Here is a 22,729-nt window from a genome sequence, read left to right on the forward strand (position 1 = left end):
GCACCAGAACCATTTTCCAAAGAGGGAATTACCATGTAGGTTGTTTGTGTTTTTCTCAAAAGAACAATTGCTCCACCAGAGGATCCATCTCTAATATCTTACCCCTTTGGATTTGTTTTTACCTTTTAAATATTAGTTACTAGTAGTTTTATGAGTCTGACCTAAAACAGCAAAGTGATATTTTTCTTTCTTTTCTCTTCCTCTTTTAGAATTAGAAAATATGTGCTTATTTTAACAAATGCAAACAATACAGATGTTTGTAAAATAAAAAGTGAAAGTATAAAATATAGAGTAAACATTTTCTCTTAATTTTCTATCCTCCAAATTCCATTTCTTCAGTGATCCCTTTTAAGTTTGATGTGTAACGTTCTTTCTAGATATATGTATATATAGACATATATTTATATATAATTTAAAAAGTAAAAATCAGACCATATTAATATATAACTGTCCTGCAACTTACTCTTTTTCACTTAGCAGTTTATCATGGACGTATTTCTAGTAGAGTTATTCTCATTAGTAGCACAAAAGCATTCCATTATTTAATATACTATGATTTATTTATCCATATATTAATGAATACTTAAGATCTTTCAAATTTTTTATTGTTAGAAAATGCGCTGCCAGAAACATCCTTGCCATATTTCTTTACACACTTGTGGTAGTATTTTATAGGATAAATTTCTAGATGTGGGGTTGATTACTGGGCATAGGATAACACACATTAATAGTTTTGGTAGATACTGAGTGTTTGCCCTTTTGATACCTGGAGCAGGGGTAGTCTGCAGGGTTTGGGGCAGGAACATGGACCTCTAAAGTCTGGCTGAGGGTCCAGCACGGTGGGCATTTGTCCAGTGTGTTCTATGGAAGTAGCTGGACTTGGAGCATCAGGGAATCTTCTACAGGATAAAATTATATCACATTCAAGCTGGTAACAGGGATGTTATCTGTGGAGGTGAAAAGACAAAGCTCTTGCTAGATCAACTTCTGTTTTCAGAATTACGATGGCCAATGGTAATTCTTTCAGTGAAAATGAAAATTAATACAGTTTCATTGACGCTTCAAACAGAGCAGACAGATCCTCTTCTGACTGAGGGCGTGGTGCAAGCTTGGTGACCCTTTCCTGAAACAGTAAACAAAAAGAGTTACTCAGGGCTTTGCAAAGACAGTTTGTAAAAGCTTCGAGGTATGTAAATTAACTCAGTCATGAGAAACAGTGACTTGACAATAGTCATAGCTTTAAAAATCATATTTCTTGTTTGCTTCTTACTAGCTGATTCCCAGCTCAGAAGTTTATCGAGTGATGCCTCTTTCCTGCAAAGTTTTCAAAGCCATTACTCTTGCCTGAGGTCCTGAGAATAGCCTTCTGCTCAAATGTACAGAACCAAACCAACCTTAGGAAAAACACCTCCTACAATGACCAAACCACGCCAGTCTGGTGCCCCTGCCAGGCTCTCCCTGTGTGGAGGGCACTGTCCCAGGCACGTGTGTAGCCAGGGAAGACAGAACGGGGTCATCCTTGGCTTCAAAGACCGTATATTTTGCAACTTGGACTTCATGTATATTACAAAGGACTTCACTAGGACATTAACTTTCAGGCTATGGGCAGCAAGTGACTTTTTAAAAAAAAAAAAAAATTAAGGTTTTATCTCTACCTTCCCAAATGAATTCAGTGATTTCCTTACTTTCTCCAGCGATTATTGAGTCAAGTCAGCAAAGACACCAGCACCTCCTACTGCTATTGACACTCCCGTCAGTGGCTCCTTAATCCCCAAATTTCCAGGCCTAAATGAAATTAAGAAACGTGCCAGTGTTTTGGTTGCATGTTTGTGGGTCTCTGGGTCTGTTATCTGTGATGAGCACCTGTGTGGGACAACACTTGGTAGGAGAGCGAAGCTCTACGGGGCAGGGCTGTGCCCAGCGCCCCACGTGGCAAACAGGTGCTCAGTAGTTACTGGTTGGGTTAATAAAGATGATGGGAGGGGGGATATTGGCATCTCAAGGTTCACACATATGAGATAGGACTCCGACTCCCCCATCGTTCTCCCCATAGCAGCCAGAGTGATTTTTCTGCATTGCAAGTTTTATCACACCATTCCCTTGCTTAACACCCTCTGATGACGTCCCACTGCAATTAGAACAAAACCATGTCTTCTAACCCCAGCTCTGACTCTTCTCCCACCCGCTCATCTCACTTAGACCCCTGGTCCCCCTTCAGTCCCATGAAAATGTGAATCTTCACCCTATCTCAGGGCCTTTCCGCTCTGCTTGGAATGCTTCTCCCAGATCTTCACCTGGCTGACTCCACCTCCAATCAGAGGCCTTCTCTGACCACACTCACTGGAGTTCCCGCCACACTGTCCCATGTGAAATCACTATCCCATTACCCAGGTTTCCTTCAGACCACTAATCATTATCTGAAATGATTTCATTTGTATCTTATTTGTAGATTTGATTAGATGACCATTGTCTGTCTTCCTCACTAGAACGTAAGCTCCACAAGGGAGGGAAGGGACTTTATTTTCTAAACTGTATCACATACAATTCATGGTATATAGTAAGACATCAGTAAGTATTTGTCAGGTAAAAGGAAGAATAAAAAGAAGAAAGGATGTATACAAAAATTAACTTTAAACGCACCTAAATGTAAGAGCTAAAACCTTAAAACTCTTAGAAGAAAATGGGGAAATATTCATGACTTTGGGTTTGGCAATGATTTCTTGGATATGACACAACACAGGCAACAAAAGAAAAAATAGATAAACTGGACTACCTCAAAATTAAAAACTTTTATGCATCAAGGAATAGTAGTGAAAAGTTGTCTTTTCACTACTAAGAGAGTGAAAAGATAACTCAGAATGGGAGGAAATATTTGCAAATCATATATCTGATAAGGGATTAATATCCAAAATATACATATAATTGCTACAACTAAATAACAAAAAACCCCAAGCAACTCAACTCAAAAATAGGCAAAGGACGTGAATAAATGTTTCTTCAAAAAAGATATATAAATAGCTAATAAGCATGTGAAAAGATGCTCAATGTCATTAGTCATTAGGAAAGTGCAAGTTAAAACCACAAGTTACCACTGCATACCTATTAGAATGGCTGTCCAAAAAATGGAAAATAACAAGTGTTGGTGAAGATGTGGAGAAATTGGAACCCTCGTGCATTGTTGGTGGGAATGTAAAATGATGCAGCCACTATGGAGAATAGTTTGATAGTTTGTCAAAAAGTTAAACACAGAACTATCCTGTGATCCAACAATTCTATTCCTTAGGTATATACCCCAATGAAATGAAAGCAAGGACTAAAACAGATACTTGTTCATTGATGTTCACAGCAGCACTATTCACAATAGCCAAAGGGTGGAACCAACCCAAGTGTCCATCTGCAGATGAATGGATGAACAAAATGTGGCCTTTCCATACAATGCAATGTTATTCAGCCATAATAAGGAATGAAATTCTGACACATTTAGGACATTATGCTAAGTGAAGACACAAAAGGACAAATATTGTATGATTCCACTTACATGAAGTACCTAGAACAGGCAAAGTCACAGTGATAGAAAGTAGAACAGACGTTACCAGAGGCTGGGGGAAGAGGACAGTGGGGAGTTGCTGTTTACCATTTAGCAATAGAGCAGGGCTTCTTTTGGGGATGATTTAAAAGTTCTGAAAATGAATAGTGATTATGGTTGCACAACCCTGTAAAATGTACTTAATGGCACTGAGTTGTACACTTAAAAATGATTAAAATAGTAAATTTTATGTCAGGTATGTTTTACCACAATTTAAAAAAAAAGAATGGATGGACAGATGGGAGAAGGATGGGGGGCAATGCTGAAGAGGATGGGTGAAGCCAAGGTAAAGCTTCATATCCCAGCACAGACCCTAAAGCATTCTGAAAATCCATAGCAAGGCAGAGACTTGTTCACGGTGACTTATGCGCACGTTTGTGGCAGGGTGCAGAACGGAAGTTCGGTATTTGCTATGGCCCAAGTTGCCACATTATTCTGTTGATAATGTCAGAGCGTCTTATCTGATGAGCTCAAGTGCCCTTAAAACAACCCCGTTCATCTTGCATGAAGTAGTTCAGGACTCTCAGCTCAGGCCAAGCTGAGGTGAGTTTCTCTTTCACCTTTCTAACCCCCCAACGATTGGTTCAACAGGGGCAAGGACGTAAAGTTTGTGATATATCCTTGCACGTATCACTTGTGCCATACAAAAGCCAGCCTCTCAGGATTCAGATGTGTTCCGCACTGCTATTATTTATAGACACATAAGACCGAAGGACAACTGATTAACATGGGCAGTGAAATAAATTCAGACTACTACTTTTAGCACATTCATAAAATAACATTTTAGCAGGCCTGTCTGCCAGAGAGTGGAAGTGCTCATTTCGGTAGACAGCTCTCCTCAGTAATGAAATGTTTTGATGGGAAATGTAAATGTTTCTTTCCAGAGGTTTCAGAAATCCAGCTTGGAAGATTGATTTATTCGTGCCTGCTCCCCGAGCAGCCCGGCTATGGCAGTTGGAAACCTCTGTACACAGGGCTGCTATTTGCTGCCACCAGTATGGGCTGTGGTGTTTGGTTAAGAATACTGGCCTGGTTGTTCCAGAGAAAACCGATCCCTCTTTGCTGAACATAAAAGAAGCTTTATCAGATGTTGACTGCATGAAATATCCTTTCTGGTGATGTTCTTTGCAGGAAGAGTCTATCCCTCTCACTACCTTAAATCCTGTAATACTAATAAGTGAAGATTTGTCTGCTGCATGTGTGAAATTCTGAAGTTGCCATAGCATTCCTGTAAAATGTTCACTAAAAAAAAAAACGAAACAAAAACCCAACAGTAGTTCAACTGCAAAACAGACAAGCCTATTTCCAATATGCCTTCTAAAGTCCTATGAATATTCCCCCCTTCCCCATACCTGCATATAAATCTGTCATATTGACTTCAAAACTGAACTAGTGCCAGTGAATTAAAATTAACTGTGTTCCTCCTAATCGTGAAAACATGATCAAAGGAAAAAAAGGCAGCATCCACCTTGGGGCTGCTTTATGAACATAGCTTGAGGAAATCCTGGCTTCCTACTTTATAGACATGACTTGTATTAGAAAGAATCAATTTACCTTGCATCTTTTGTGAAACTAAGAAATTAGTTTTGTCTAATTAAGGTTCTGCTATCTGTGATTTCCCAGTATGACATGTGCACTGAGGCATTCAGAATGATACCTAATTAACTTGCTATTTTAGAGGATGGTCTCAAGTGTTAGTCTGGATCTGTTGCTGTTTGGAGCAGCTTTTGAAAGTGGAAGCCTGGGTACAGTAGAATTAAAACCGTCCACACCTGCCAGTGTGTGCTGATGGCTGGAAGATGCATTGCCACAGCAATTAAATGGCCAAGAATATCATCCAGTTTGATCTGAAACTCATGAATACCATTCTTGGAGGTTGATAAACACATCTGCCTGAACATTTTCCTGGGATACACAAGCAGAACCTTTCAGAGGACCCCCTGAAGAGTGGACACTCTTGCTGGGACCATGCTCTAAGAGCCAGAGGCTACATCAAAATCGTGGTGGCCGCTTGGTCTCTGGTATTCCTGGACAGACTTTCATGGCTCCTTTTCATTGGCTGGGTCCTATTAAGTCTAAGGAAATTGCTCAAAAACAAGGACAGAAGATTTAAGAGGAGAGGGTTGCAGGAATGTGCTCCTTTAAATGTTCACTAGCCCGGGTTAGGTGCTATAGAAGATAGATGAGCAAAACAGACAGGCTCCTACCTTCATGGAACTTTAATAGGTTTTGAAAAAATGATTGCGATTGTCATAGTTTTTATTTAGTCCCTTCGACTTACAGGTTAGGACTGTGGGTTAGAACTAGTGTCTCTGCTATACTGTGAGACTCCTCTTTTTCTCATTCATTTATATTTTTGGATGCAACTGAGCCCACTGGGCCTGACCCTAAATCAGGGAAACTCATGGCCTGTGGGCCATGTTTTGTTTGTACATTGGGAAATCAAGGAATTCAACACAAACATCCCAACTGCTGATTTTTCTTAAAAATGCAAGTTCTACCAACACTGGGAACTGAATTTATGCTTGGTGATAATAAACTGTAGCTGAAAAGCTGCTCACCCAATGAGATGGGTCATGTGCTTTCCAGTTCACCAAAGTCCCCACCATTCCCTAGTGCCTTAAAGTACTGTGTTCATTGCTATTATTTACCTTGCTCCTATGGACAGATACGTCTGTGAATCCAATCCACACAAATATTATCTTATGTGAGTGGTGAGGTTTTCAACATTCTAAGTACTTGCTAAGTAGGGAAGAAGCCAGTTTGAGGCCTTTACTTAACTGAAGTGGGCTGAGGGAAAAGCACTGCCACTTGTGGTAAGCAGGATGCTGTGTGAGTGGATATTCTAGCTGTTAACTCTGTTCCAACGTCAGGGATAGATACATGAATGCCTTAATTTTGGGGAGAACTGCCTTATCCTCATAGTGTTTGTTTGTTGTTGTTGTTTTTAAAATAGAAGTATAGGGCTTCCCTGGTGGAGTAGTGGTTAAGAATCTGCCTGCCAGTGCAGGGCACACGGGTTCGAGCCCTGGTCCGGGAAGATCCCACGTGCCGTGGAGCAACTAAGCCCGTGCCCCACGACTACTGAGCCCATGCACCACAACTACTGAGCCTGCGCTCTAGAGCCCGTGCTCTGCAACAAGAGAGGCCACCACAATGAGAAGCCCGCGCACCGCAATGAAGAGTAGCCCCCATTTGCCGCAACTAGAGAAAGCCCACGCGCAGCAACAAAGACCCAACGCAGCCAAATAAATAAATTTTTAAAAAGTATAGTTGATTTACAATATTGTGTTAGTTTCAGGTGTATAGCAGTGATTCAGTTATATATATGTACTTTTTTCAGATAATTTTCCATTATAGGTTATTACAAGATATTGAATATAGTTTCCTGTGCTATACAGTAAATCCCTGTTGCTTATCTGTTTTATATAGAGTAGTTAGTATCTCTTAATCCCAAACTCCTAATTTATCCCTCCCCCTTTCCCTTTCCCCTTTGGTAACCATAAGTTTGTTTTCTATGTCTGAGTCTCTTTCTGTTTTGTATATAGACCCATTTGTAATGTTTTCTAGATTCCACATATAAGTGATATCATATATCTGTCTGTCTTTGTCTTACTTCACTTAGTATGATATTCTCTAGGTCCATCTACTTTGCTGCAAATACAATATTTCATTCTTCTTTATGGCTGAGTAATATTCCATTGTATATATACCACATCTTCTTAAGCCAATCATCTGTTGATGGGCACTTGGGTTGCTTCCATGTCTTGGCTATTGTGAATAATGCTGCTATAAGCATTGCACGTATCTTTTCAAATTAGAATTTTTGTCTTTTCCGAATATCCTCATGGTGTTTAAGTGACCCTTGCCTTTCGCATTTTTTTTTTTTTTTTTGCGGTACATGGGCCTCTCACTGTTGTGGCCTCTCCCGCTGCGGAGCACGGGCTCCGGACGTGCAGGCCCAGCGGCCATGGCCCATGGGCCCAGCTGCTATGTGGCACGCGGGATCCCCCCGGACCAGGGCATGAACCCGTGTCCCCTGCATCGGCAGGCGGACTCCCAACCACTGCGCCACCAGGGAAGCCCGCCTTTCGCATTTTGGACAGGAGGACTTAGTGAGTGCTCTGGGCCTGGTGAGCATGGTGTCATCTCCTGGCTCTGAGCTCTCTATTTTATGGTGAATTACAACAAACAGGGTCTTGGCCTGTTAGGCTCTGGTGCTATAACACAAGGGTATCTGATCCTAAATGGAAGAGAGGTCCAATGGGGGATAAACTCTTTTCATGAGAACCTTGAGAGGGGAAACTTTACATCTATTATAATTCTATCATATAAATGATAGCTGCTCATTTTAAATTCTTTTTTTTTTCAGTTTAAATTCTTTAGGAGCATATAAATAAATGAAATAAGACTCAAAGTGACACAAATAAGTATACATATATATATGTATAAAATATATAATCTCCCAAATATGTTTAAAAAGTGATTTTGTAATCATCTTAATTTAAAAGCCATGTCTATTCTTCACAAAATAGTAGAATCTGTAACTCTTTATAATGGAAAATAATATTAGTGGCCCTTTTGGAATAGCTTCACATAGTTTTATAGGGGACTCTTAAAAGAGCAGAAATGGAGAAAAGGGAAATTCTGCTATACTCAAGATAAACTTGGTTGTTTTTGCCTTAAATTTTTATAAAGGATCCTTTCATTACATCGTCAAAGCTTCACGTAAGCCACAGTTTAATGGAAGAATATAAAGGCGAGGGAGCCTTGGCCCCTTCCCCCTGGGGAAGGGGTGAGCTGCTGCCTGGTGGGGAGAGACCTGGGTTGTCATCTTCTTCCCTAAGATGCCCCAAATGGACCGTGTCTCCCCTGGAGCCTGGTGCTTCTTAGAAGGCAGTGAGGATGGGCTGCGTCTCTTACCTGGGGCAGTGTTCCTTTCACTAATGCGGGGATGTCAGCCTTGGAGTAGCCAATGGCAGCTAGGCCATCATCCACATCCAGATCGAATAAGAATTTCCGCAGCGTGTCTGCCAAAACAGGCCCAGCATCTGGGATCCTGGCAGTGCGGGTGTCGGCTCCTGGAAGACACAAAGCACTGACTGTAGAGGGGAGGAAGCTGGCCCTGGGTGTGATTCAGTCACAAGGATAGCTGAATTCATAACCTGCTGCCGGCCCCTCACACTGAGGACAAGGGCACCGCTGTGCCCCCAGCCGGGAGGCCGGCTCAGCTGTCAGCCCCGCAGAAGACAGGCCATCCTGGGAGCCCCCAGAGCCTCCATAGAGAAGTCGGAGAGCGGGGAGGAGGGGGCGCTAACTTGGCTCTCACATTTCCAGTGGGCTGCTCGCCCTCTGTGTGGTGGGAAGAAGAGAAACGGCCCAGAAAAGAGGCACAGGAAGGAGACCAAGAAAGAAGGCTGGTGTTTGGATGAGGAGGAATGAGCATCTGTAGGAGAAAACACAGCTTATGTAACTTTCAAGGCTTGGAATTTGCTGACATCTAGAGGTCTACACAGTCAATGTCCTTTCTCAAGGTGACAGCTTAGGAGGAGAAGAAAAACCCTTTGCAAACACCTTGTGAGACAAGGATCTACAGAAGTTCAAAAAACTCCAACATTAACTGCCAAAAAGGAGGAAAATGACAAAAATGGATTAGGTGTGGCCAGGGAAGGAGTATGTTTCCTCTCTCTAGCTAGAAAACTGTTTTGGACTCTGTTGCCAAAGGGCAGGTCCCTCTAAATATATATTATGCAACCTGTCAGGCAGAATTAAGAATAAGGAGACTCTTAGAAAGCAGTATTTAACATGTAGATAATAATGATATCGGTGAATGAGGAAGAAGGTTGCCAGGGATTGGAGATTCGTAAGGGCAGAATTTAAACATAATTACTAATTAATACACAGAAGCATAGAGATGTCAATCTGGAAGAGCCAGGGGGTTCTGCCCTCAGGTAGGGTGGCAGTGAAAGTTCCCAGATGAAGGGAATCAACCCTAAACCCTTAGCACCCACGCCCCACGCCCCCATCTATTCTGGTTGGACACAGTCATTGCCGGGACGTGCCACAATCAGAAGGTAGCATTATTTATTTATTATCCAAAATGCCTCATGCTGTAGTCCAAGTCCACTTTCTCTGTATAGGTCAAAAAGAGACTAGAAGGTATGGTTCACTCCATACTGAAGTATCTTATTAAATCAGTTTTAGCCTTTCTGTTCTCTGACAGAGACCTGTTTATGTTATCCAGGAAAAGGTATAAATAGAACCAGATACAGAGCTAGTTGGGAGAGCAGCTGGATGGAAGGTAAAACTTGCCCGACAAGGCCAGTCTGTATTACACAGCGGCAGCTCAAATATGGATTAAATGGAGGGTGACACATGATACGGGGTTTATGAGGTTCTTATGTTCCCGGGATTGCTGCCATCCAAAGCTCCAGGTTTTCCTGTGAAGTGTTTTAGAAAAAAAGAGAAGGTAGGAAAGAGAATACATTGGTATAAAGCTAAGACAATCTAAGATTACATAGGGAATCAAAATATTTAATGCCATTTGCAACAACTTGGATGGACCTAGAGATTGTCATACTGAGTGAAGTAAGTCAGATAGAGAAAGACAAATGTCATATTATATCATTTATATGTGGAATATAAAAAAAGGGCACAAATGAACTACAAAACAGAAATAGAGTTACAGATGTAGAAAACAAACTTATGGTTACCAAGTGGGAAGTGGGGGGAGGGATAAATTGGGAGATTGGGACTGACATATACACACTACTATATATAAAATGGATAACTAATAAGGACCTACTATATAGCACAGGGAGCTCTACTCAATACTCTGTAATGACCTAAATAAGAAAAGAATCTAAAAAAGAGTGGATATATGTATATGTATAACTGATTCACTTTGTTGTACACCTGAAACTAACACAACATTGTAAATCAACTATACTTCAGTAAAAATTAAAACAACAAAAATATTTAATGGCTAAATATGGAATAATATTAACCAAAGATTCCTATGCAAGAGGAAAGTACCGGTAGTTCCTCTGGCCTGGGTTTTGTCTAATAGAGGCCTTGCTTTCTCAGTAGTTTTGTTGGTGGCCTGGAATGTTAGGTTTAGGCTCTCTAAAGTTTTCCCGTTTACCATACATCTAGCCTACTATTTGGGCTCCTGCCTGTTTACGTATTTACAAAGGGTCTGAGTCCCAACATAGAGCTGAACAATATCCCCAGTCCAAAAGGGAAAAGGGATACAAGATCCTTGGAAAAGTAGGCACCATGTTTCTGGCCGTACATGCCGGGAAACCTAGCAGTGGGAGGTGGAGGTGAAGCAACACATTCGGAAGGATATCTGTGTCATTCCTACCTTCTTGGAACTACTCTCTCCAACGGCTCGAGCTAGAGGAGCATAATGCAGTTTTCTTTTTAGCTTTTCCCTTTCTAAAACAAGTAGGGGAAGAGATGTTTTAAAAGTTAATTGAATACTTAAGTTTCCTTAAAAGAATTCTTGTATTAGAAAAATACCAATATTTTACTTAACACTAAAGCGACCCTAAATGTAACTGTATTTCTTGTAAGATTTAAAAGGTACTGTGAGTATATTATTATAGACATTATTTATCCTAAAAAAAAGCAAACAAATTCTTCTTTGGGGAACTTTTTATAAAGTTTCTAGTTGTTTAGGTTCTGTATAACTGGGAACTTACTGTTACTTCCTGATTTAGATTCATTTTTAGTTCCTATTAAACAAAACAAAAACCATATATAACATGAATAGTATATAAACAGTGTCACTTTCCTGGGGGACGAAAACAGTGGAAATATTATTACTGTAAACTTAATGTAAGCAGCACTTGGTTCCATTTCATTGCTGATAGACTCTTAGAAACACAAAATTACAGAATTTTAGTGCTAGATAGGAGTTTGAGCAGGTCACTGACATTTTATTATTAAATTATCCCAAGCAATATTTTTTGGTATTATTCTTTACGGTTTATCTTCAGAAGCATCCTAGGAAATGCTCCACATATGTGGGTCACAGAGTTATGATTAACGGTTCATACCCAATATTTCTGCCATCTCCAGGTGGTGCTCGGGAGACATCTGTGCCGTGAAAGTGAACACTGCTGGGGAGGTGAGTACCACAGAAAGGCCATGGGGCTGGGGAGAGAGGAAACATGGTGACCGACGTGGCAGAGCCAGTCTTCAACATGCGTATTCTAGATATTAAATTACTTTACCTTGTACTCCAGGCAATCAAGAATTGACAGATACGTTTATGTCAATTGAGAGGAGTCTAAGACGAAATTAAAGAATTGATTATGATTTTACCACCAGTGGGTGATCCACATTATAATCCTTTGCTTTATATGTCTTCACTAAGCCTGAAATTGGGTAAGACATTCCATGGCTAGAAAAGAAAGAAAGTCCATATGTTGACATACAGATATCAGAAAGTCAAGTTAACAATACTCTACGGGAGAGCCCTTCACAGTCTCTTGACAATATTATTAACCCACAAAGTTAGACATTCTGTTTTCTTTGATTCCTATGGGGATACATTATTATGCAGTTGGTATTTGGTGCTTTCATTCACAAAACTTCTGAAATGTTAAAATTCAGATGCTCACAGAATTGTATGCCGTTAAAAAGTATTGATGCTTAAGTTGCTGGCCAAGCACATTGGTTAAGCTTATGATCTTGAAGAAATCAAGAATTCACTTTGAAGTTTCTTTAATAATCTTCAGGGTATGCATTTCCTATCTTGCTCTGCACTGCCTTGGCAGTGTGTTCCTTCACAAACTGAAGATGTCGGTGGGAATTTTATGAGCCAAGATGTACTGCACTAGACATGCGAGCTTGTTCCGCCAGTGATCTGTCTTGCCAATGATTGATACCTTCTTTTAAATGCTACGTACTAATGGGAGTTGAATCATACGTGATTGTTTCAGCCTGAAAGGCTATCCAGAAAAGGCATTTTCGTTTTTATTTGTGGGGATTTTTTGGTTGGTTTTAATGGGAAAACTCTTTATCCTCTCGAATTGTTAGTGAACAAATAGGACAATATGATAATTTACTGAATGACCCAGAAGATACACGTTGTGACAAGTTAATATATTTACAGTTAATATATTGAAAATGAAATGTTTTACAATAGTAAAATGGTCTGTAAGTCTATAAATGTGGGTTATTGGATGACTTTGTTTTTATTTGCTAAAAGATTTACATTTCATAGACAGATGAAGTATTTTGGTGAATTGTATGATTATCCAAAAAAAGGTGCCCCATGTCTGTCATCTCTCATGAGGCAGATCAGAAGCTATCGGTTCTCTGAGTTGTTGGATACTTAGGGATGTGCTTTACTGTTTTCGGGCTTCATAGTATTCAGAAAAATATCGCTTAGCATGCTTCCGTGATATGAAAGGGTTCATGTAACTTTCAAAGTACCTTTTTAACAATAGCCAATATTTTAGTTTGATTTCTTTTAACAGTTATATATATTCTTTGTAAAAAAGAAAAATGATCCATAATCCTATTTCCTCAAGATAGCCCTTATAGAATATTTCCTTCTAGTCTTCTTACGCATATGTTTATGATCGTATTGTGCACTGTTTTTGACATTGCTTTTGTTACTTAATATTCTTTATAAACATTTCCCCGTATCATTTTCTATTCTTCTAAAATATTATTTTAATAGCTATTTTATTCTTTGAGTACTAAACTTCAGTTAACCATTCCCAAACTGTTGGGAATTTAGGTTGTTCCTAAAAGTTTCAGTTATAAATAACTTTTAGGTGAATATCCTTATAAGGATATTCTTTGACCATACCATGATTATTTCTTTAGGCTACATTTCTACAAGTAACATCAGTGGGGCAAAGGGTATAAACATTTTCCAAGCTCTGGGCAGATTTTGTTCAGCTGCTTCTTAGAAAGGTGGTACCCATCTATGCTCCTCTCAGCAGCAGAGTTTGAGGGTGAACATTTCATTGCGCTCCCCTAGCAAAGCAATTAAGCAATTCTTAATTCTCCGTGTTCACTGGTTTTCAAGTTTAAGGCAACATACCAATAAAGTTCTGATCAAAAGACTAATTCTGGCTATTGACAAATATTCTAATCCCCTTCTTTTTGAGAGAGATTAGGAGAAAAAAAATCCTGTGTTTGACGTTTTAAAAACCCATGACACATGATGAAGATGTGGAGAAATCAGAACCCTCATCCACTGTTGGTGGGAATGTAAAATGGTGCAGCCACTGTGGAAAACAGCCTGGCAGTGCCTCAGAATTTAAACAGAGTTACCATATGACCCAGCAATTCCACTCCTAGGTATATACTCAAGAGAAATAAAAACATATGTCCACCAGGTAAACTTGTACATGACTATTCAAGCAGCAATATTCATAGTAGCCAAAAAAGTGGACACAACACAAATGTCCATCATGTGATGAATGAATAAATAAAATGTGGTATATCGGTGCAATGGAAAATTGCTTGGCAGTAAAAAGGAAAGAAGTACTAATATGTGCATGGGATGAACCATGGAAACATGATGCTAAGTGAAAGAAGCCAGGCACAAAAGATCACATATTATATGATTCCATTTATATGAAATGTCTGGAATTTGCAAATCCATAGAGACAGAAAGTAGATTAGTAGTTGTTTAAGACCTGGGGGCATAGGAGGATTGGTGGGCGACAGCTAAGGGGTACAGGATTTCTTTTCAAGGTGATAAAATGTTCTAAATTTATTGTGGTAATGGTAGCACAACTTTGTGAATAGACTAAAAACCACTGAAAGTTTTAAATGGGTGAATTACATAGTATGTGAATAATTAATAGCTCAAAAAAGCTGTTACCAAAAAGAAAAAAAATCTATGACCCGATAAACTGCATTTGAATTAAGAAAATATTATGGGACACAAAGTTAAATATCTTCTTTCTATAGCATATTTAAAATCTGACCACATGTCCTAAATTATAAACATTTAAAAAATTTAAGGGCAATAGCTTTAGGTGAAGAAATAAAATCTCAAATTTGCTCACCACAGATGAACACCAGCATTTCCAAAGCCAATGCCAGCAAAAGCACTTGCCAAGTGCATATTAGACCTTGCTTCAAGATCGTCAGGATTTCTGACAGCCCTGTGGATGACATCAATACCTAACAATAACACATCTACATTGGCATTTCCTAGTGAATAAAGAGCCGCCTTAGGGAAAGATCTGGAAAAAAAAAGAAATGCTACCCGATAGGAAGAAAAATTAGGCAAGTTATTCAAATGACACCTTGTCTTCTAGACGAAAACCAAAGGGAAACATATTTTCTCATCAACAGTTTGAGCAAAGGCATAATAAATATGCTGTCAGGCTGCTCATGGGATAAAAGTGCCAGGGGAAGAAAGCACTGACCCTTGGACTATGAAAGCTGCTCAAGAAAAGCGCCCTGAGACTCATTCTTCTTCTTCACTTGTCAATGACCTTGATCGCGGCTGTGAGTGGACTCAGAGTAAACACATACTCAGAAGGCCCAGGGCCCAGGCTGGTTTGCTGCAGTGAGTCCCTGTCGCCTGGGGCTACTTACTGGCCAAATGAGCCGCCCAGACATCTTTCTCTCTGTGATACCACCCCAAATCGGACCCACTGGAGACCTCTTTTGGTATCTGTGGAAATTGCACATGTTATTTTAATACTTATTACTGTGGACGTGGGATGTTGTTGTAGGACAAGCTTTCACTTGCTCCATCCCTCCTCAGTGCCACTTTGGAAAAGCAAATTCTCAAAGGCCCCTTTCAGATGCAGCTCAGCCTTCCTGCTCTGGGGCTTGGAAACCCTGCCCCAGGGAGGAACCCTAAGACAGCCAAGGGCACCCCTTCCCGCGTGGTTTTTTGTGATCCTGCCTGGAGTAAGGGCTCTTGCTATGAAATAAAAGTGCCACAGCCCTTTTCCTCCTTTCATCTGGAGTAGTCAGGCACGTGTGTCTCTTTCCTAAACCCAGTGTTCGTTCCTTATTCCCAGATAACAAGGTGAGACAGCAGGTGAGGGAGCTTCAGCCTCTCTTCTGTGCATTTCGCCCCCTCACCTCCCACAGCGGCCATGCCAAGCCTTGTGTCCCCGTCAGACACCTGGCTGGCCATCATCTGCATCTGCTTCTACCCAGACAAATCCTCCCTGCTGGGCTCCGAGCTGGAGACAGTTCTGTGTCCCTCCCCTGCCTCTACTACAAAATGCTGTCCTAGGCCCCTCCCCCTCCAGGCCGAGGAGGCACCGCGCTCCCATCTAGTCCTAACCTGCCCGTTCTTGCCCTCCGCTGTGTATAAATACAAAGGGGAGTTCGACTTTGCACAAGTCTTAATGTCTCAGGGATCAGTTTTCATCTCTAAGTATATCTGTGCTCTCTCTCAAGGGTCTATTATGGCTATTTCGTGCACAAACCTTCCCAAACCTTTTAGGAATCTTTCCAGGAGGGCTTTCATATCTCCCAGGACAGACGTCTCTACACATTTATTTCTTAAATTGAGTTCACGTGCGTTTGCTCATTGTCCACCCCGTGTGCCTCTGGACAGGGCCTGATGGGGCAGGGCCAACATCTGTCTCATCTGTGGTTCTCATTTCTGCCCTTGGTAGCCAGACCTCAAAGGACATCTCCCCTCCCCCCGGTTTGGTTTTGAGGCTTTGATGAATAAACCTTCTACCTGCATCTTTCATAAATTAGGGGCTCCTATGTTGTCCCCTCATGATCTTTGCCTTTTCAGATCAAAGGATCCAGTTTTCATCTGTCCTCATGGGGCTCCCTCCAGAGGTTGCTGGTCTCTGGTGCTTCTGTACGTACAGTGACTGATTGTTTTGGTGAGCGGGCTTGCTCAGGACATTTCAGGATCTGGTGCGCCACATTTCACGGGAAGGTGGAAAGCGGCTTTTCTGTTCCGTTTCCGTCCCCTCCGGGCGACATACCTCTTCAGGTACTTAGCAACGATCCTCAGCGCGTGGACTGCCCAAATGTCACTGATGGGGTTGCTGCCCTGGTAGGCTGGCCGAGTGATGGGATTTGCAGGGCAGGGGCTCCGCATGTGGTACGGGAGGGCAGTGTAGGACTCCAGGGCGTGACTAACAAGGAATATTTAAAACACACAGTTGAAAGCATCCTTTTCCTCCTTTCCTCCATTCAGATCCCAAACCGTCTCAGAATGTTCGGGACTCACTCCCCTGTGGATATGCTCTGTAGTGCTGGTAAGCACAACTCATGTCACTAATCAGCCTCTTGTCCACGACAGTCATTGCTTATTATAGCAATTAACACAGGGAAGTTGACATTAACAGCACTACAGTGGTTTTGACCAGCATGTATAAGATTACATATGGTTCCTTTCTAGTGCCAGTATATCTTTATGATGTTGAATTTTTAAACATTTAAGTCATCAAGAAGAGCACTGAATCTGAAAAATGACTTCCTTCTAAAGTATATTTACCATTTTATACCTTGCATTGATCAGACACCATATTACCCATCCAAGAAGGGTCATAGTTACACTAGCCTCCTGTGAGAGTGCAGGGCAGTGGGTCGGCCCCCCCGATGTAAATTCTGGCACCAGACTTTCCCACTGTGGGCCTGAGGGGAGTCACCATCCTCCCTGTGATCCTAAGATGAGGATAAATCATTGTATGTCTTTCTTCATGGTGCTGCTGTGAAAATTAAGTTCACATATGTAAAGTACCAGCACTTTGTAAAACTTATCATTCACCATTATTTTTAATTCTTGGCCTGAACAAAAAATCTAATTCTTTCTTCTTACATGCTCTAAATTCAGGGTTGGCTGTTTTAAGAATAAAGCATCAGAGCTTCCTTTACCTATTGGCCTGCCATGAATTCTAGCTAATCGACTGCAGAAGATGAGAATAAACACAATCAGCTAGATCAACGATTTGTTGGGAACACAGTATAACATGAACTACTTTGTGCATGAGTTATAGTTTTCAGTCTTAGAATGGAGAATTTACTTCTACATGTGTGAAGCAGATAACATCTTTTGAAAAAGTATTAGAACTTCAAAAAGAATTAGTTGGTGGACAAAAGCTATGGGTTTGTGGTTCTAAACAGAAAATCTGGGCAAGGCAAGAAGGAGGTGTCCACGTGGGGTGGACGGGGTGCTGATGAGTCCACCAAGGTGCAGAGTTAAACCTCTGCCCTGCTGTGCATCTTGATTCTGGGCACAAGATCAGATCTGTCTTTAAGGGGCAGATTCACTGAGCTGAGCTCACAGAAACTATGTGTAAAACCTGGAAGTCTGATTATTGATTTATAACAAGAAATATAACTGCTGAGGGGGACAGACACCTGAGTCTTCTAGGTATCCATTCTCCCTATTGGCAAGTCTGTGGATGCCCAATTCTGGTCAGAAAGCCCATGGAGCCCTAACGAGGGGAACTGCCTCTAAGGTTGAATACAAGGGTGTGTCCATCTTCAGAACAGGCTGCTGGGCCTCAAGGGCAGACTCCTCGGGCCACGTGCGCTCTCCCGTGGTCAGTCCTTGGAAGGGCCACTGCCATCACTCTCCTTTCTTCTGAGCCCACTCCCCGCTTTTACTGACAGCAAAGTCTTTGGGTCTGTGAGTCATTCATTTAAACATGACTGCTTTAGTCTGTTATATGTTTATTATGCAGTTCACAGCTAGGGAGCATAATCTTATTTCCAAGTTATTAGAGGACAACTCTTCAGAGTACTGACAACATTGACCAGGATGGAGTTGGACACAGTTTTCTCCAGTCTCTTGGCGGGCAGTGTAATGCAGTAAGAAAAGCAGACCATGGACTTGGGTAGACCTGGATGTGAATCCTAACTCTGCTGCCTCCTGCTTCTGTGAACTTCACTCGACAGTTGTTAATTGAGTACCAATGATGTGACGGTCCCTGTGCCAAGGAGTAGGGATGGAGAAGCGCATGAGATGGTCCTGTCCTTGCCAAGCCCGCGGTGCAGTGAGGGAGACTGGGATGTGAAGAGCGGTGTCTCCGAAGCAATGCACAGGCCCCCAGTGGGTAAGAGCAAAGGACAGAGTGGTTCTTAAGGAGAGGGGAGGGGAGGGGAGGGTCAGCAAAGGCTCCATCAATGACAGAATGCTCCAGTGGAAAGTGAAAGAAGAGTTCTCCAAGCAGATAAAGTGCTCAGCACTGGGGACATTCCAGGGACTTTGGCTTTCAGACAGTAGGTGTGGAAAGGCAATGACAGACTTGTAAGGTAGAGGGGTGTGTGTGTGTGTGTGTGTGTGTGTGTGTGTGTGTGTGTGTGTGTGTGTGTATAAATGCCCGTGTGTATGCATGGTGGTCATATTGCATTCTGGAAGCTTGTTGAGGCCAGTATGGAGGACAGACAGAAGGACTGTGGGATGGAAGCAGGGAGACTGATAAGGAGATTGGATACTGTCCAGGCAAGAGCTGGGGCAGGCCTGAGCTGAGGCGGGAGCAGATGGGAGAGATTGAGTTGGACAAGAGAGGGGCTCTGTGGCTCGGTGTGGGCACGCGGCGAGGGAGAAGTCCATACTGGGTCCTGCTGCTCGCTAAGGTCAGGGACCCAGGAGGGGAAGCAGTGAGGGGTGGGGGCACTGAGAGAATTGTAAGATTTCATCAACTTCAAGATGCCATGCTTTATAAGATGCACCATTAAAAAAAAAAAAGTACCACTGAGGAAGAAAACCATACTGCCATGCCACAGATATACAGATATGCCTTGATTTCAGAGATGTTAAAATGAGAAGAAACGTGCATGTGCAAATGGGTGGAATAGGGTCTTTTGGACCAGGTGAATGTGGAGCACCCGTGGGTCCCCGTGATGCCGCTGGAACGCAGGGCCCAGAGCTCGGGAGCGAGGCCTGTGGCAGAAACACTGATGAGGGAGCCGTCAGCACATGGCAGATGAAGCCCGGGGAGCACGTGGTGTGACCCTGGGCAAGCTGCTCAACACCTCCAGCCCAGTTTTCTTTTCTGTGTGGCACAGAGCCGTGGTGAAGTGATGATGCGTGTGAAGTGCCGACAGCGAGCCCTTCCAGCTCCGGCGGTGGGCGCTGCCGCCCCTGCTGTGTGCCTGAGGCTGCAGCCCTGGCATCCCCTGGTTAGTGCAGCAGAGGCAGTGCTGTGGGTCTGAGATGCTGCCTGCCAGCTGCCGCTGCTCCCCTCCCTGTGTCCCCGTGGCTGCAGCTGTGGCTGGGCCGGTCCATCCCAAACAGCAGGTTTGTGGCTCACCTAGGACCTCACCTCATCTTTACAGCTTAGCTTTGTCACTCGGGAAAGGGGATAATGACAGCCAAAGCCAGCGCTGTTGTGGCGCACAATCAGTGAGTGCTTAACAAGGGCTTTCAGCAGTAAAATACTGTCCGTCGACCGAGTACCGGCAGAGCCCCTGCAGGTGGCATGGGTACCTACCAAAGCACATCGAAGCCACTGTTGGCGATCACCCGCTCAGGCATGTACAGGGTGTGCAGAGGATCGATCAGGCCCAGTGTAGGTTTGATGGCTCGCGAAGCAATACCTAAGGCAGGGATTTTCAACAGAGGCTATAGGTATGTACACAATTTTTAAAAATTTAAATAACTTTAGGGTAACAAATTATCCTAAAAAAAATAAAATATGAGGGCTTCCCTGGTGGCGCAGTGGTTGAGAATCTGCCTGCTAATGCAGGGGACATGGGTTCGAGCCCTGGTCTGGGAGGATCCCACATGCCGCGAAGCAGCTGGGCCCGTGAGCCACAACTACTGAGCCTGCGCGTCTGGAGCCTGTGCTCCGCAATAAGAGAGGCCGCGATAGTGAGAGGCCTGCGCACTGTGATGAAGAGTGGCCCCTGCTTGCCGCAACTAGAGAAAGCCCTCACGCAGAAACGAAGACCCAACACAGCCAAATATAAATAAATTAATTAATTAAAAAAATATATACCATAAGTCTCCAGATCTCATTAGCCTTTAAAAAAATTAAAATATGAGATAAGATTCATTCTCATATAGGGAGGCAGCAAGGATTAGCGGGAAGGGATTTGGGGTCAGAAACCAGGTTTTTCAGCGGCCGAAGCCCCTTGCAGTTTACACGAGCCACTATACCCATGTCTTCCCAGCTCCAGGGAAGTAAATAAGCTCTCAGGGCTTATTTACTCATTAAACTCTGGAGAGCTGGTTTACTAGCAAACCACTGGTTTGGGTCCTTGCTCTGTGATTTGCTGCACGTCTTTGGTACGTGTCTGGGCCTTTCTGAGTTCTCTGTAAGATTAGACTCTAATAACACAGGGCTTCCATCCCTCCCGGAGCTGTTGTAAGGATCACAGTAGATAATACGACGGGAAAGTCTTTAAAAAAATTTAAGGTAGTATTTAAGTGTTGGTTTCTGTTATTATTATCTTTAACAATGTCAAAGGATAATGTAATTTAAAAAGAGAAGTTACCATATATGTGCAGTTCAATGCCAATCTATTCCACTACGAAGGCCTGGAAGAGGATATTGAACCAGACTCAAGGTGAGGGACATTTCCCCTACATTAGCTGAGAGTCAGAGAAGAAGACAGGATAAAGATGACAAAGAAGGTAGAAAGCAGAATGGTGGTTACTTGGGAATGGGGCTGGAGGGATTGACTGGGAAGGAGCATGAGGGAACTTTCTGGAGAAGTGGGAATGTTTTGTATCTTGACTGGGGTGGTGGGTACTTGTGGTATATATTTGTCAAAACTCATCAAACTAGACTCTTAAAATGTATACATTTTATTATATAAAAATTACACCTCAATGAAATTGAGTTAGAATGTAAAAAAGATGTCTGAGGAAGGGAATAACCACTTATCACTGATCTATAGTCACTAACTTGGGCAGAAAAATGGCCAATTAAGATTCATGGCATTTCAATAAGCTTTTGTAGGTAATTCTCAAAAACGTGTTTATTAGACTGCTTCATATTTTTTATATGTATGTGGGAAAAGAAAGAAAATGTGTCTATGTACATACCCTTTCCTTAACTCTGTAACTCCTTGAATTTTAAATATTAGGGTTAAAGAAAAGGGGGTGGAGTTGGTTGAAAGGTAAGAGAGAGAATTAAAAAAAATTTTTTATGGGCAAAAGTTCTTACCAGTCTTTACTTTCAAGCGTTCATAGTCAAAAATGGCAACTCCAGTAGTTTCGCTCCCAGTTCCTGAGGTAGTTGGGACTTGAACAAAAAAAATGTCAGTTTTAATAAAGCATCTAAATAAAGGTCAGTGGAGATAATTAAGTCTTAGGAAATAAGGAGCAAGGTTAGAGGAGAAAGCTTTGCTGCCCTTGTTTGCTCACCTGATGTCTGTATTTGTATTAACATGCATGTATGCTTAATGTGTATGACTGTGTCTACATTAACATGTGAGTAACAGGTCTGATGCCTGTGTTGGCATTAACATGCCAGCATCCGTGTTTAACATATGTGTGTGATGGCAGTGTCTGCATCAATACACATGCATGTTTGGCATGTATGGTGTCTATGTCTGCATTAACATGCATGTAAACCTAACGTACATGCAGTTCATATGTATGCATGATGCCTGTATCTGTGTTAGCATGTATGTTTGATGTCCGTATTGACACTAACATGTATGTATGCCTAATATGTATGCATGATGTCCATGTCTGTATTACACGCATGTGTGTTTAACGTGTATGTGTGATGTCTGTTTCTGTATTAACAGGGAGGAGTTCTGGGAGCCTCGGGCTCCTCTAGCGTCAGAGCTTAAGCAGCTGCAGTTGGGAATTCAAAAGCAGGCCTCTCGGCATCTCTGGGAAGAAAACTCGTATTTGCCATCTCTAAAAGACATCTTTATTCCCTCTTGGCAGCAAGAACAGTAACACTCTGCCTTTGCTGGACTCTGCGGTTTTGTAGTTCTGTCAAGTTTCTAAACTTCACTAATCACCCCTCTGTGTGATGCTGACACAGTTTCACCAGAGGGTTCCATTTGCCAGACATCAATTATGCTGCCCCCTGCTGATCACTCATTCACGTCAAAGCAGTTCATCCGCTGTCAACTCACTCCTGCCCCATCACAGGGCCCGTTCACAGTGGGAGTAGGAGAGCGGGAGGAGAGAGAGGACAAGACTTTACACTGATATTTTCCTGGGGGTGGGTGTGGTGGGATGAATTGGGAGGTTGGGATTGA

The 22,729-nt window shown here is 42.3% G+C and overlaps 1 protein-coding gene across 2 annotated transcripts in view; it reads right to left on the reverse strand.

The window, feature by feature from the left end:
* Nucleotides 1–613: 613 nt before the first annotated feature.
* ADHFE1 (alcohol dehydrogenase iron containing 1) overlaps nucleotides 614–22,729 on the reverse strand; it is a 33,681-nt gene continuing 11,565 nt past the window's right edge. For both annotated transcript variants that reach the window (XM_079901253.1, XM_079901252.1), the window contains 8 exons: nucleotides 21,676–21,753; nucleotides 19,996–20,101; nucleotides 16,537–16,689; nucleotides 14,629–14,727; nucleotides 11,918–11,996; nucleotides 11,650–11,746; nucleotides 8,510–8,667; nucleotides 614–1,123 (listed from right to left, as the gene is read on the reverse strand). In XM_079901253.1, the coding sequence (XP_079757379.1) occupies nucleotides 1,040–1,123; nucleotides 8,510–8,667; nucleotides 11,650–11,746; nucleotides 11,918–11,996; nucleotides 14,629–14,727; nucleotides 16,537–16,689; nucleotides 19,996–20,101; nucleotides 21,676–21,753 (854 nt within the window). In that variant the 3' untranslated portion in view covers nucleotides 614–1,039. The remainder of the gene's footprint in view (nucleotides 1,124–8,509; nucleotides 8,668–11,649; nucleotides 11,747–11,917; nucleotides 11,997–14,628; nucleotides 14,728–16,536; nucleotides 16,690–19,995; nucleotides 20,102–21,675; nucleotides 21,754–22,729) is intronic.

Source organism: Stenella coeruleoalba, assembly GCF_951394435.1.
Source record: "Stenella coeruleoalba genome assembly, chromosome: 17".
Taxonomy (NCBI): Eukaryota; Metazoa; Chordata; class Mammalia; order Artiodactyla; family Delphinidae; genus Stenella; species Stenella coeruleoalba.